Source organism: Mandrillus leucophaeus, unplaced genomic scaffold (assembly GCF_000951045.1).
Source record: "Mandrillus leucophaeus isolate KB7577 unplaced genomic scaffold, Mleu.le_1.0 Scaffold98, whole genome shotgun sequence".
Lineage (NCBI taxonomy): Eukaryota > Metazoa > Chordata > Mammalia > Primates > Cercopithecidae > Mandrillus > Mandrillus leucophaeus.
Genome location: NW_012110696.1, coordinates 1,229,712 through 1,242,812, shown reverse-complemented (window position 1 = coordinate 1,242,812; position 13,101 = coordinate 1,229,712). Strand labels below are relative to the sequence as shown.

Sequence of the window (13,101 nt, the reverse complement as noted above, 5' to 3'; positions counted from 1 at the left end):
AGCCTGGGTGACAGAGCTAGACTCCATCTCAAAAAAAAAAAAAAAGAATTCGGATATTTGTGTGAAAAACAACACTTTTGTATGGTAAAGATGACACACGATAAAGTGTTGGCCATGGGTGTGAGAGGGTGGTCCCTAACCTGACAGAGCCTTTACAGAGTCATGCCAGAAAGATGAATACCCAAGTTGAAAATCAGTCCCTTGGGAGAGGGGAGGTCGCATGAAAATGAGCAAAGCAGCCCCTGCTTGTCCACGCGGGGCCGGGGGACACTCCTGCACCCGGCACAGCTCCTTTCTCAGTTGCTGAAACATAGAGACGTTAACAGGTGGTCCTTAGGGGCCTGGCAGGTACTGTGGAGTCCACAGGCCCTGCCAGGGAGCCTGCCCGGACTGCAGTGGAGACAGTTTGTCTGCCCATCCTGTTAGCTGGAGCCAGCACTATTTTAATTTGTGTTCATTTGACCTGACAGTCGTAAGTCATCTTCAACCATGAGAAAGTTTAAGTTGTGATTCCGTCACTTCTGTGTGCTCATATCTTGTGTTCTGTTGCAGGGAAGTGGGAATGTCCTTGGCATCATTGTGACGTGTGTGGCAAACCTTCAACTTCATTTTGCCACTTCTGCCCCAATTCATTCTGTAAGGAGCACCAGGACGGGACAGCCTTCAGCTGCACCCCGGACGGGCGGTCCTACTGCTGTGAGCATGACTTAGGGGCGGCATCGGTCAGAAGCGCCAAGACTGAGAAGCCCCCGCCAGAGCCAGGGAAGCCAAAGGGGAAGAGGCGGCGGCGGAGGGGCTGGCGGAGAGTCACGGAGGGCAAATAGCGCCAGGCGGCAGCTTGGCCGGATCCACGGGCGGTGTAGGGCGGCCGGCCCTGCCTGCGGGAGAGGGCGAGCATGAACTGGCCCAGAGGACCCAGCTCGAGCCGCCAGGACACAGACGTACAGGCCTCCTCGGGAGGGAGCGCCTCCCCACCACTGAGCCATCCTCAGCAGCATCTGCTGCGTCTGCACTGATGACCGTCTGAGCCCAGCTCAGCGTTCCTGGACAAACAGCCTCACTCCTCAGCGTTACCGCCACACTTGAATTTCTCAGAATGTCAAGGTTCCCTCCCACTCTTATTTTTTTAGGTTAAAGTTAATTGGCATATGGAATGTTTTAATCTCCTCTGAAATGTGTAGCGTAGGCTTTTCCCGAGGGTCGCTAGAAACTCGGCTTCGCGTTGCTCTGCTTCTGCTTTCAGCGCCGTCGCCACTCAGGAGAGGCCGGGTAAGGCCCGTGTGAGGACTGACCCTGGATTCCTCGAAACCGCCATTGTGATCATTACTCTGCTCTTTGGAAATGGCTGTATCATTTTTTTGTACTAATGTGAATTGTTCCTCAGAAATGCTTCTTTTCCATCCTAGTGAGAAGCTGGCCACGCAGGTGGTGGCAGCAATGGTGGTGTAAGATTTCCTCCCGTCGTTTTTTCTCCTCGTGGATTTGAATGAAATGCCAATAACACGTCCACTTCAGCGTGTAGTTCCCGCGGAGCACTTTCGAGGCCTGGCCGGGTTGGGCCGCGTCTCACCTGGGCCTATCTTCTGAACTCGCTAGGTTCTTATCAACATTTGGGGGAGAACTTTGTATATTTTTTTCATTTGGCTTTTCTTTACCAGTTTCTGATTTTTATTCTCAATATATTTTTGCTAAACCTGTTTCACAAATCACCACCGACTGAAATGTGTCTTTACTGATGCGACCCTGAGTTCCATGGCGAAAGGAGTGACTTCCGCAGGGCCTGAGACCACAGTGCGCTTAGAGCACAGGAAGTGACAACTTAGGGAGCCCCGCAGGGCGCGGCAGGCCCCAGGGACCACAGCACGCGGGTCTACAGAGAGACCCAGAGTCTAGCCCTCCTGCCACCCAGAGTGGCTTCCATGTCAGCACTCGGGATCTGCTGATGGAAGACGCAGACTCTGCCGATCAGTCGCCCTCCGCCAGGGCACCCACTGAGAGGTGTGGTCGTGGGGGTGGAGGCCTGCCTGGCAGGTGTGCGTGCCCCGCCCGTGTGTCACGGGCACTGGTCCAGGCCAGGTCTGACACCCACTTTCCTGTGAGGTTTCGCTTTAGTTTTTAAAAGGTCCAGTTCTACAAAGTGAGACCTATCTGAGTACTACGTATGTTGTAAGAATTGGTTCTTTCTTGAGGGATCCGCGACCCTGGGAAGTTTGGAGCACCCTGAGAAGGGGGCACGGTGTGTGCCTCTGCCCACGTGCCCTGAGGGGCTGCTTGTCTGGGAGGGAGGAGGGAGAGAACATTCAGTAGCAGGTGCTTTTTTATGGTCTTTTCTGAAAATAACCTAAGGAGGACACATCCATATTGCAGAGAAGTTTACAAAACTCCCCTTGAAAACTGCTGCTGAGGCTCCTGTTAATTTTCTGTGGCATCTTTTATGCCTTGGTAAACTGCAGTGTCTTTGGACCTGAGACTGGCTACTCTGTGGTTTTGTGACCTGTAAGCGTGGGGTTTGGGGTGTGTGGCCTACAGGGTCCCACGCCTCCCTGAGCACTGACTGGAAGTTTCACTGACTGGTGGCTGTCCCTTCTCCCATCACAGTCCGCAGCAAAGTTAACTACACAGAGGACCCAGGGGAAACGAGCTGAGAGGCCACTGACTTGCTCGTGTGGCCGTGGCGTCTGAGATGCACTCGCTGGTTAAGATGGGGTGGGAGTGCTTTCCAGTTCAGACTCTTACCTTCTCTCAAATTGTCCGAAGAAAATACTGGATCGGCTCATAGATTTCTGCTCCTTATGCCCTAACTTGGAAGGTTGTTATAGGGACAGGCCGGGCAGTGTCCCCACATACGTGTGGCCCTGGCCTTTAGAGTCTAAGGCTCCGGGGCCTCGCTGTCACTTGCCCGAAAGATCCTTTCCGGCAGCTAAGGGACTAATAATGCTTACGTCAAAACATCAGAATCGGCTTTGCAGTGCACTTTGGGGAGCAGATATTAACTTATTTTTGTGTTTGACAGTAGTGAAATATTGTGACTTTTAATCGCTTTGATAATACTTCCAAATTATTTTATGATCTTTCTGAAGGAAATACTGCAAAAATTTTAAATATGGTTCCTCCCCCTTTCCAAAACCTGTTAAACTAATGAGCAAATAACACTAACTTTGAATGTCTCTAGAATACCCGTTGATAACTCGGTGGAGCCAGGCAGTGGGGTAGCGGCCCTGAGCTTGCAGGGCTTCTCTCCACTGCCGCTGACCAGGCCCCCAGCTGTGACTGTGGGTGTGGTTGGCTCCCGGCCCTGCCCAGCTTTGTTCTGAGGATGCGGTGGCTTCCTGATCATCGGCTTCCAATTCTGTCATTAATGTGAAGCAAAACACAAAAACTGCCCCAATCCCTCAGGATTCCTTGGCATCCGAAACCAGGATCTGCACCTAAACCCATACCCACCCGCGTGTGGTCACAGGGGATATGTCCGATTGGGCAGCTTAAAACGTGGTCACCTGTGGGGGAAACTCTTCAGGCACCCGAAGTGAGAACCCAGCTGTCCATCCTCAGGCCAGCCTTTCTTTTGGTGACGCCCGTCCGCGGCTGTCTGGGTTCCCTTCGTGGTGTTTGTCTTGACCTCTAAACCCCGGTGTGCGCAGTGCCCATCTTCCAGAACTACCTTATTTTCAAGAATTAAACCTGTTTTATAATTCAAGTTAATGCAAATGACTGTCAGTTGCCAAATATCTTGATCCTATGAGTGTAGTTGATGACTGTTAGTCAGTAGAGTAAAATGCTGTGTCCATGGGGTGTCACAGCCTCAACAGACCCTGTTGAGGTGTGAAATGCCCTGTCAGAAACTAAATACAAACTTAAATGTGCCTATTCGTGTCTAAACTTCATACAATATAAGGTCAGATTCCTTTTAGGAATACTGGGTGCTGTCACCAGGTTTGATAGTTAGACTTAAAAACTTGAAATTCACTTTTGGGGGGGATATACTGAAATAGAGATTTGAGACTTGCCAGTTGGGGGAAAATAATAGCATTTAAAATGGAAAGCTGTGTTTGGAAAATTGTGTATGAGTATTTTTGTATTAAAAACATTGTAAAGGCTTTTTTTCTTAACTTATTTTACATGGGATTGTTTGATTTTTTATTTCCAGTTACTTTGAATTGCAAAGCATCGGGCGTGGCGCTGATGCTTCCAATGGGTGGGGCTCCCTGTCCTGACCGTGTCATTTTGCCTTTGACCTGACCCGCTGGGGAGAGGCAGCGCCATCTTGGGAAGTATAACAAATACTGGAAATAGCAGGCGTAACTGACTTTGGAAAAATGCTTTCTTCTTTCAGAAATAATTTGCTTCCCAAATTCCCATTGAAGGCGAAATGGTCTGGAGAGAAGGAACCACTGCTGTCCCGCAGCCCTGCAGTCGACTGAGCCGGGTGGTCCCCAGGCCCGCAGCCAAGTCAAGGGAGTGCCCCGAGGGCTGACCCTACCTGTTCCTCACCCTGTGGGCCAGGGTGTCCTAGGAAGCCCCCAGCCCTGGACCACCCCATCCTGACGGCCGCCTAGGGAGGGACTGGGTCCCCGGAGCAGGGAGGACAAGCTGGCCCCAAACACAGCTATGGTGGCTTTCTTTAGAAAAGCTAAACTTTAATGGTTCAGATAGTTTTACAATGAAAATAGGTACCCAAATACTGTCTTAAATGTCCACAACTGTACAAAAGATGAATACAAAACTCCCAGGCAGGCACTGGCAGGGGACAAGGCCTGCCGTCTTCCACACTCTGGTGTGGTCAGGTGTCCCTGCCCCACCCCCAGTACCACCGTGCCAAGGGCACTGCCCCAGCGAGGAAAATAGAAAAGATTTTAAAAAGTAAGAGTCTAACAGGCAGAGCTGTCACTAAAATTAGGAAGTTGTAACTTTTTTGGTTAATTTACTACATTCAAAAATGGAACGTTGAGTCCAAAAAGTGTCTTAAATCACACAAAAAGGAACCCATATTAAAAATTTAAAAATAAGCCCAAAACACCCCAGAGAAATGCATCTAGAACTTAAAACAGGCTGGGTCAGCAGCAGGGTGGTGGCTGGGGGACCTCGTGGGCCAGGTGTCCGCTGTCTGGTTAATTTAAGCCGGCAAAGCCATCGTCCCTTGGAGCCCCCAAGTGAGGGCCAGCTGTGAGGCAGGTGGCCCTAGGACACGTTGGTCATGGGCTTGTACTTCTTGAAGCGTGTCCACTGACCCGTGGCATAGTTCATCTCGAACACTGTGTCCACCAGCATGGTTGTGCTGCCCTGGCCATCCGCCTTGGGCAGGTCCTCCGTGTGCTCGCTCAGCTTGATCTGGATCACGTCCCCCTGCTCCTGGCATGGGTTCTCTGCAGAGAGCAGAGGCTTCTGGGTGGGTGTCTGGGGCCAAAGAGCCTGCCCCCCACCCGGCCCGGTGCGCCCCCAGACCCTGCCTAATGAACACACCTCGGGAGCCGGCCATGAAGCCCAGGATGAGGGCCTTCTCGGGCCGTGTCACTTTGTTGGCCGTCTTGAACATCTCCTGGGCAGCGAACATCTGCTCTCTCTACAGCGGGGAGAGGGGTGTGGGTACCAGGGCCCCACCAGGACCACCTCCTGCATCCCCCTGCAGGCACTGTGGCACCCCCATGCCACAGCAGGTGACCAGGGCCGTACCACCTACCTGGTGGCCTGTGGGCCCCGCCAGGGTACACCTACCGTGAGGGACAGGTTCTTCTTAGGCTGCTGCTGGGCAGAGGCCTGGGTCTGCGGGGCCACCATGGCAACTGGGGGTGTCTGAGTGGTAGGGGCGACAGCCGGAGGTGTGGTGGGTGTCAGAGGCGAGGTGGGCGCTGCAGGCGTGGGTGTGGCAGGGCTCAGGCCGCTGTTGTACATGGGTGCCCGCTGCTTGAACTGCGCTGGCAGCGTAGGGCTCGGGGTGCTGGGCTCCTCTGGTGGGCGGCTGGCTTCTCGGGAGGACGGGGCTGCAGGTAGACCGGGGCCTGGTGAGGGGGCTGGACCCCTACCCTGTTCCCAAACCCTAGTGCTCCTGGAGGTGACAGGCTCAGCTCCCCTTCTCTGTCCTGCTACCCTCTGACGAGAACTCCCTGGGGGCACAGGCCCAGGAGCCCCAGTCAGAGGAGCAAGGCCAGTGGTCTCAGGCCTTTCCAGACCCGCAGATAACATGTCTGGACTCTGGCCAGCTGCTGCCCTGCAGCGGGTCCCCATACCGCAGGCACTGGTGGGAAGAGAGGAAGGCCGTATCCTCAAGCCCCTGGGGCCCAGGACCTGGCCTGAGATGCTGTGAGCCTGGCAGTGCCCTCCATCTAGGGGGGATGGCCCTCGGCTCCCCTCCCGGCTACCCAGCAACAACAGCTGGGTCACCTGGCAGAAGACCCTTGCCAGCCCCATCCCCTTCCTGCAGTGTCCTGGGGCAGCTGTCTGGGCCCAGGACGGGCAGGGCAGGGCAAACAGCTGGTTTGTGTCGTGGAGCTCAAGCTGACAAGCAGGGCATCTGCCTCGGGTGGGGGACAACAGAGATGCAGGAGTGGGAACCGCAGCCCTGGCAGCACCCATGGGCAAGGCCATGTCCTGGTGGGTAGCTCAGCTGGTTCCAGACTGGGGCCAGCAGACTCACCTGGGGGCGTCTCGGAGCTGGGGATGTAGGAGGAGGCGGGAACCACGCTGGGCGTGGAGGGAAGGTAGCTCGTGGAGGGCAGCGCAGGCTCACTGTTCAGGGACCCAAGTTTCTGGAACACAGAGTTTAAGGTTTCTCCCAGAAGAGGCCATGCTTCCGGCATGTGCTAACTCACGGCCCGACCTGGAGCTCCACCGCCACAAGCTGTGGCCCCCGCCCCAAGCTGCAGCAGGAAGGCGGGGGCCACTCTCCAGAGCTCCCTGGGCTGGGCAAAGGGACTCCTGGCTCCTGGTGCCCCAGCAGAGTTGGGGACTGAGCGTCTCCTGTGTAGGAGAGGGGAGGGGTTGGGGAGCCCAAACTGCCCATCTCTGAGGACAGAAGTGATGCTTTTTCTTACCACGAAGCACTGATATAAAAGGAAGAGGCTCGTGTAAAGAAACCCCAGACGCGCAGCGACGGGAAGGAAGGAGCTTCTTATCCCCAAGTGACCCTGCAGTGTGGCCTCCTCCAGGCCCTGGCCTCAGACGACCCACTGTAGCCTCCGTGCACCTGCCGCGCCCCACGGCTGCCTCCTACCCGCAGGCAGGGCCTGGTCTCCAGGACACCGAGGCCTCTGACCACCCAGCACCCCCACAGGCCTGTCCTGTGCCCATTCACGGCCACCTGCAAGGCAGGTTCCACCAGTCCTGCCTGACAGGGGACACTGAGGCACAGGGGTGAGGAGGACTCCCCCAGCAGCCCATCCAGCAAGCATGGGGCAGGTTCCCGCTCGGAGCCTGAGTTGGATGACCATGTCAGGATGCGGCCCACACTGCCTCTCATATACACATATATGCATAAATACAAACCGCACACATATGTACATACACATATTATCCAATAGAACACACTAGAGTGGCCACAATCGGAACAAGAAGGGCACCTGCAGCGGTGCCAGACGTGGGGTGCTGCCCTGAGCCCTACCTGTGTGGACACCAGACCGGCCGCGTAGTCCGGGGTGGCGTTCTCCACCACAGTTTCCTCCTTGGCTGGCTTCTCCACCACCTCCGCATCTGTGGACAAAACAGGCGTCCTCACCAGTGCCCAGGTGCGTCTGCAGGCTCAGCTCGGGGCAGCAACAGGGAAGCAAACAGCTTCCCAGGAGAGGCCGCCAAGGAGCGAGGAGAAAAGCAGGCGCCCACCCACAGAAGAGGAGCCTCACAGGGGCACAGCCCTGCCCGTTGAGCGTGGACACGCCCCACCCCACCTGGCCAGGGCCCGCAGGGACCCCCACTGCCGCCTCCACGCAGGCCCCAATCCCCACCGAGAGTCTTCCTTCTCCTCTTCGCCTCTCGGCCAGCACCGACCATATCCAGCTCAGAGATGTCCAGCAGCTGCCAAGACAAGCACAGCCCTGCCTTAGTGACAGCACCAGGGCACGACAGGCCTCAGGGCGCCACAGGAGCTGGGGGACGGGCCCACCTTCACACCCCGTTCTTTCCTCAGCAGCGTCCTGGAAGGCGGGATGGGGGTCCGGTTCCCCGTGGGGCTGAAGACGCTGGGCGCCGTGGGGCTTCTGAAGGGCGCCTGCTTCGGGATGCCTTTGAGTGGGGCTGGAGGACGACAGCAACTGTCAGGGCCAGCAGCAGGGACCGGCAAACATCCTCCACCCGCTCTGAGCCCAGAACATCCCACCCCTTCTAGGCTAGCGCTGCAGTGGGGAAGGGCCAAATCCCTGGCGGGCAGCGGGCAGGACCCCCAGAATCCCAGACCTCAGGGAGCAGGGGAGTGCCTCGAGCCACAACCTCACACTTTGCCAAGACACCAAAGACAGCGGCACCCCAGCCCAGCCACAGGATCTCACCCGGTGGAGTCTCTCACCAGCACGGGGGGCTGAGCTCTGGCTCCTTCCTGTGCCTCCACAGGCAGGGGCTCGAAGCCAGGCGCCTGGGCTCGAGGACTGCCCTCCCGAGCCTTGTCCTGCTGTCCCGAGGATGCTCCTGAGGCCTACGCCATTACCCACCAGTGCCCACACACACCCTCCAGGGCATGCATGGCTCTCATGGTGCCAGGACCGGAGAGAGGGTGCCCGGCAGACCATGCCGTTAGCACACTGGGACAGGCTGGACACACTGCTCAACAGCTGGCCCACCCTCCCTGGGACAGCAGGTGCAGCCCCAGCCCTGGGATGCCTGGTTGGGGTGGAAAGACAAGGGTCTGCTCCAGGCGGGGCAGAGGAGAGCAAGGTGGAACCTTGGCTGCGGTGGGCAGGAATGTGACCTGGGGATGGCCCCCCGACGCAGGGACAACAGTCAGCAGACCCAAGATGCCTTCTACTAGGTCCCATGTGAACACTGTGGAATTATGGGAGCCCAAATAAACTAAGCCAGGCTGGTCCGGGGGCTGCATGGAGGGTGCCTGCAAGGCTGCCCTTTCAGCACCACCCATCTGCAAGTTTACCCAGCTGTCTCAGCACAGGACGGCACCCGTCCTGCCCTCTGGCCCCCAGGTCACTATCCAGCACCCTCTGGGGTGAGTATGCCCTGCTATGGTTCCCAGGGGCACGCCGTATTCCTGTGATCAGGGTCCATTCTGCTTAAGCTCACACCCGGCCCGGAGAGCACAAATGAGGAAGGGCAGATGGAGGGGTGCAGGGGCGCAGCCCCGTGGGCAGCGGAACACGGTCATGCCCTCCCTGCGGAGCCTCCCAGGGACACTCGGAACCCAAGAGCAGCACTTGGGGCTGAGAACCCGAGCTGGGAAGGCCGAAAGCTGCTGCCGACAGCAGAGAAGCAGGGGCCAATGCTGTCCTCCGATCCCGGCCTTCCTGTCTCAGCACCCACGCACCCTCCCAGGGCGCTCCCCAAGGGGAGAAGCTGGTACAACTGCCCCGGCGCCTTCGCTTTCCCGCGCGCTCCCAACACTGCTGCCTGCGGGTCATCCACATGCACCACCTCCCCAACAGGGAGCCGAGTCTCCAGGTCAAGCTCTTAGCTCTGCCCTAAAAGCAAGGCTCGCGGCACCGGGGTGGGGGCCTTACTGGTGGTGTCCATCTTCCGCAGCAGCCCCCGGCCCTTGGCGTGGAAGGGCACCCCGGCGCTCCGCTTCAGCTGCTGGGCGGTCTCCGTGGCTGGAAGGAAGAGGTCACATGTGTCAGGGATCCTCAGAGCGAGAGCTCTTGGCCCTTGTAAACGCATCTCTGTCAAGCGGATTCATCCGACGGCCTGAGCCGTGAACACTGCATTCTCTCTAATGAGCAGCTGTTTTGAGCAGGGCCTGACACCAGCTCGCACATTACAACAAGTCAGAAACTCACTCAGGTGAGCAAGTTTCGGGAGCTGGGTGGCTGTGGCTGCACCTCCCAGGACCCCACGGCAGGGGGAAGCAGCAGAGAAGGAGTTGAGGGGCCTCACTGGCCCACTCCGACGACCCGGGCCTCCCCCTGGCTGAGGGTCAGCAGGCATGGTCTAGACACAAAAATATGAGGAAGAAACAAACGAAGAGATTTTCCTGACTTGGTTCAGTGAGGCTGAAGGGTCAGGGGACACTGAGTGCCCAAAGCAGAGCCTGAGGCCGCTGCTGGCCTCCAAAAGGGATGCGTTCCACTGTGGGGTGGGGCCCAAGGGGCCAGCAGAGTCCTTCATGGGCTACCCGGTGCCCCTGGGGCTGCACGGAGCCTCCTGGACAGCGCTGGGCCCTGGCTGCTGCCTGTTCCAGCCAAGACCCACGCACAGCTGCTGTCAGCCTTTTATTTGGATTCTCTAGAAACGGGGTATTGATGTACATTATAAATATTCATTCTGTAACCATTCAAAATAAAACGATTTTATTGTAATCTTTGTCGTGCTTTGGGAAAACGTTAAATGAAATGATTAAATATCTTTCAAGTCAAATTGAGATCACTGGCCACTCAAGAAGGTAGCAACGTGACAGTAAGGACGGTGCCCCTCCAGTCATTCACAACGGCACCCATCGTGCCCAACAGCGGGACTCAGCTGGCACAGAGTTCATTTGGTAACAGAGATTAGAGATGCTTTAACCTAAAATTCTGAAGTTTTTGATTTCTTTCTTTTTTTTTTTTTTGAGATGATGTTTTGTCCTTGTTGCCCAGGCTGGAGTGCAATCTCAGCTCGCTGCAACCTCCGCCTCCCAGGTTCAAGCGATTCTCCTGCCTCAGCCTCCCTAGCAACTGGGATTACAGGCCTGCACCACCACGCCTGGCTAATTTTTGTATTTTTCGTAGAGACGGGGTTTCACCATGTTGGCCAAGCTGGTCTTGAATTCCTGACCTCAGGTGATCTGCTGGCCTTGGCCTTCCAAAGTGCTGGGATTACATGTAAGCCACCACGCCTGGCTTAAATTCTGAAGTTTTTAAAGCGTGTTTTCAGAACACAAAGTTTAATATAGTGATAAATAAACTTCTAACAAAAAACTTTGGCCGGGCGTGGTGGCTCACGCCTGTAATCCCAGCACTTTGGGAGGCCGACGCGGGCGGATCACGAGGTCAGGAGATCGAGACCATCCTGGTTAACACGGTGAAACCCCGTCTCCACTAAAAATACAAAAAATTATCCAGGCGTGGTGGTGGGCGCCTGTAGTCCCAGCTCCTCGGGAGGCTGAAGCAGGAGAATGGCCTGAACCCGGGAGGCGGAGCTTGCAGTGAGCCGAACTCGTGCCACTGCACTCCAGCCTGGGCGATAGAGCAAGACTGTCTCAAAAGAAAAAAAAAAACTTCAGGTAGAACTTTATCTTCTTTTTTTTGAGACAGGGTCTCACTCTCACCCAGGATGGAGTGTAGTGGTGTGATCACAGCTCACTGTAGCCTCAGCCTCGCAGGCTCAGGTGATCCTCCTACCTCAGCCTCCCAAGTAGCTGGGAGCACAGGCACGCCACCACCATGCCTCGCTATTTTTTTGCTATTTTTGGTAGAGATGGGGTTTCTTGGCTGGTCTCAAATTCCTGGGCTCAAACGACCCACCTGCCCCAGCCTCCCAACAGGGGTGAGCCACCATGCCCGGCCCAGAACGCTATCTTGAAGGGGCAGTCTTGGTTCCTTAGAACCTAAAGAAACCTATGAGTGGAAACTACACAGACAAGGCCCGATGGCGGCCGTGGCCACTCACACTTCTGCAGCAGCTCCGCCCGCAGCGTGGCGCTCTTGGGTTTCCGCTTCAACTGAAAATGCTTCACCGGCGGCGTGAGGGGTCCCGCGAGGGTTGTCAGGGCGTTTTTGTTCAAGTACTGGCACTCCAGTGGCAGCATGGCAGACGCTTCACACTCGCCCACTGCGCGGTAAGAACCACACGACGGTTAGGGCGCCCAGGCCACAGAGCTCCCCGCTGAGAGGAGCTGGTGGCTGCCCGGCCCCACACCCTCCTCGGCGAGGGTTAGGTCATGGGAGCTGCAGCTGTTTTCGAGTCCCCGAGAGACTGACTCCCCACGGCTCCAGCAGAACACCCAGGAGTGTTTTCAGAACAGGAACGCCTGAGAGGTGGACGTGCCTCGAGAGGGCTGCAAACTGGAAAAAGTCTGGCACCGCGGATATTGAGAACCACAAGTGGACATAGTACAGTGATTCCCGGAGGGCTCCAGGCACTTCTAGAACATAAAATGTTAACGGATCCCATCCCCACGTAAGAAGGACCTCCCATCTGGGGCTTCTCTCTTCCCATCCCCAAGGATAACCAGGCCGGTGGTCTCTCCTGGAATCCCGGCCCTCATCCAAACTGCCCACATCCATTTGCTCAGTCCGCATGGTCACCCAGGGTTCAGAGCCCAGGAACTGCCCCACAGGGACAGGCAACCTCCCACCTGAACTGGCTACATGTCCCGCCTGGAGAAAAGCACAGGCAGGCAGCTGAGAGTTCACCGCCCTCGGCCTTTCTGCCTGCGGGACACTCCTGAGAGAACCAGCGGGGGGTGGGGTGGGGTGGGGTGGACCTGTCCAGGCCACTGCTCCAGAGGCACCTGCGTGGTGTGTGTGCTCTCACAGGTGGGCAGAGGTGCCACCTGCAGGTGGGTGGCCAGGAGGGCCCCTGCAGGAGTGTGCAGCCTCGATGTCTCCATCCCACAACCCTGTCTCTCTGGGTGCTGCCCTTGAAGGAGCTGGGGCACAACGTCTGGGCTCTGAGGAACCAGTGGCAATTGTCCAAAGCAGGAGAGAACCTCAGAGAAGCACAAGCATCCCATCAACACATGTTCTTCAAAACCATCTACAAACTGCTTTTTCTTTTTTTAAGAGAGACGTTCTTGGCCGGGCGCAGTGGCTCACGTCTGTAATCCCAGCACTGTTGGAGGCTGAGGCGGGTGGATCATGAGGTCAGGAGATCGAGACCATCCTGGCTAACATGGTGAAACCCCGTCTCTACTAAAAATACAAAAAAATCAGCCGGGCATGGTGGTGGGCGCCTGTGGTCCCAGCTACTCGGGAGGCTGAGGCAGGAGAATGGCATGAACCTGGGAGGTGGAGCTTGCAGTGAGCTGAGATCGCG

General features: G+C 56.6%; 2 protein-coding genes across 3 annotated transcripts in view; one reads left to right on the top strand and one right to left on the bottom strand.

Moving 5' to 3' along the window:
* Positions 1 to 4,103, top strand: part of WHSC1 (Wolf-Hirschhorn syndrome candidate 1) — a 106,778-nt gene extending 102,675 nt beyond the window's left edge. Inside the window, exon 21 of one of the 2 annotated variants that reach the window (XM_011970863.1) lies at positions 553 to 4,103. In XM_011970863.1, coding sequence (XP_011826253.1) covers positions 553 to 824 — 272 coding nt within the window. In that variant the 3' untranslated portion in view covers positions 825 to 4,103. The remainder of the gene's footprint in view (positions 1 to 552) is intronic. The other variant, XM_011970862.1, reaches the window with a different exon arrangement.
* Positions 4,104 to 4,818: 715 nt separating this feature from the next.
* Positions 4,819 to 13,101, bottom strand: part of NELFA (negative elongation factor complex member A) — a 35,869-nt gene continuing 27,586 nt past the window's right edge. The window contains exons 4-12 of the mRNA XM_011970861.1: positions 11,734 to 11,895; positions 9,651 to 9,740; positions 8,093 to 8,223; positions 7,935 to 8,004; positions 7,595 to 7,683; positions 6,632 to 6,743; positions 5,713 to 5,978; positions 5,461 to 5,560; positions 4,819 to 5,363 (exon numbers count right to left, since the gene is read on the bottom strand). Of these exons, the coding sequence (XP_011826251.1) occupies positions 5,179 to 5,363; positions 5,461 to 5,560; positions 5,713 to 5,978; positions 6,632 to 6,743; positions 7,595 to 7,683; positions 7,935 to 8,004; positions 8,093 to 8,223; positions 9,651 to 9,740; positions 11,734 to 11,895 (1,205 nt within the window). The 3' untranslated portion in view covers positions 4,819 to 5,178. The remainder of the gene's footprint in view (positions 5,364 to 5,460; positions 5,561 to 5,712; positions 5,979 to 6,631; positions 6,744 to 7,594; positions 7,684 to 7,934; positions 8,005 to 8,092; positions 8,224 to 9,650; positions 9,741 to 11,733; positions 11,896 to 13,101) is intronic.